The sequence below is a fragment of the Morus notabilis genome, unplaced genomic scaffold (assembly GCF_000414095.1).
Source record: "Morus notabilis unplaced genomic scaffold, ASM41409v2 C11272409, whole genome shotgun sequence".
Lineage (NCBI taxonomy): Eukaryota > Viridiplantae > Streptophyta > Magnoliopsida > Rosales > Moraceae > Morus > Morus notabilis.
Genome location: NW_010384013.1, coordinates 1 through 645, shown reverse-complemented (window position 1 = coordinate 645; position 645 = coordinate 1). Strand labels below are relative to the sequence as shown.

At 55.5% G+C, this 645-nt stretch overlaps 1 protein-coding gene across 1 annotated transcript; it reads left to right on the top strand.

Annotated features, from left to right (window-relative positions):
• Nucleotides 1-3: 3 nt before the first annotated feature.
• Nucleotides 4-639, top strand: LOC112094812 (peroxiredoxin-2E, chloroplastic-like; the record flags this gene model as incomplete). The annotated part of the gene is made up of 1 exon (XM_024176499.1): nucleotides 4-639. A coding segment is annotated over one exon (534 nt), but the record flags the coding sequence as incomplete, so codon positions are not given.
• Between the last annotated feature and the right edge of the window lie 6 nt (nucleotides 640-645).

The window sequence follows — 645 nt, the reverse complement described above, 5'->3', positions numbered from 1 at the left end:
CAATCCTCCAAGCCTCTCAGATTCTCCACCACCTCCAAAATCTCCGCCACCATCAACGTCGGCGACAAGCTTCCCGAATCCACCTTCTCCTACCTGGACGCCGCCGGCGATGTCCAGACCGTCACCGTCTCCGACCTCACCAAGGGGAAGAAGGCCGTCCTCTTCGCCGTCCCCGGTGCTTTCACCCCGACCTGCTCGCAGAAGCACGTCCCCGGGTTCGTGGAGAAGTCGGCGGAGCTCAAATCGAAGGGCGTCGATATCATCGCCTGCATCTCCGTCAACGATGCCTTCGTCCTCAAGGCGTGGAAGGAGGATCTGAAGATCAACGACGAGGTGCTGATCTTGTCCGACGGGAACGGCCATTTCACCAGAGCGATCGGCGCCGAGCTCGATTTGAGCGACAAGCCGGTCGGATTGGGGGTTAGGTCGAGGAGGTATGCGCTCTTGGCGGAGGACGGCGTCGTTAAGCTGCTGAATTTGGAGGAAGGCGGTGCTTTCACCTTCAGCAGCGCCGATGATATCCTCAAAGCGCTCTGAATTTCTCGTCGTGATGAGATTTTTTCAGGTTTTTGTTCTTCTTCTTCTTCTTTTTCTTTTGTAGCTCGTTGGATTGTTGGATAGAATAAACGTGTTTGGGTTGAAGTT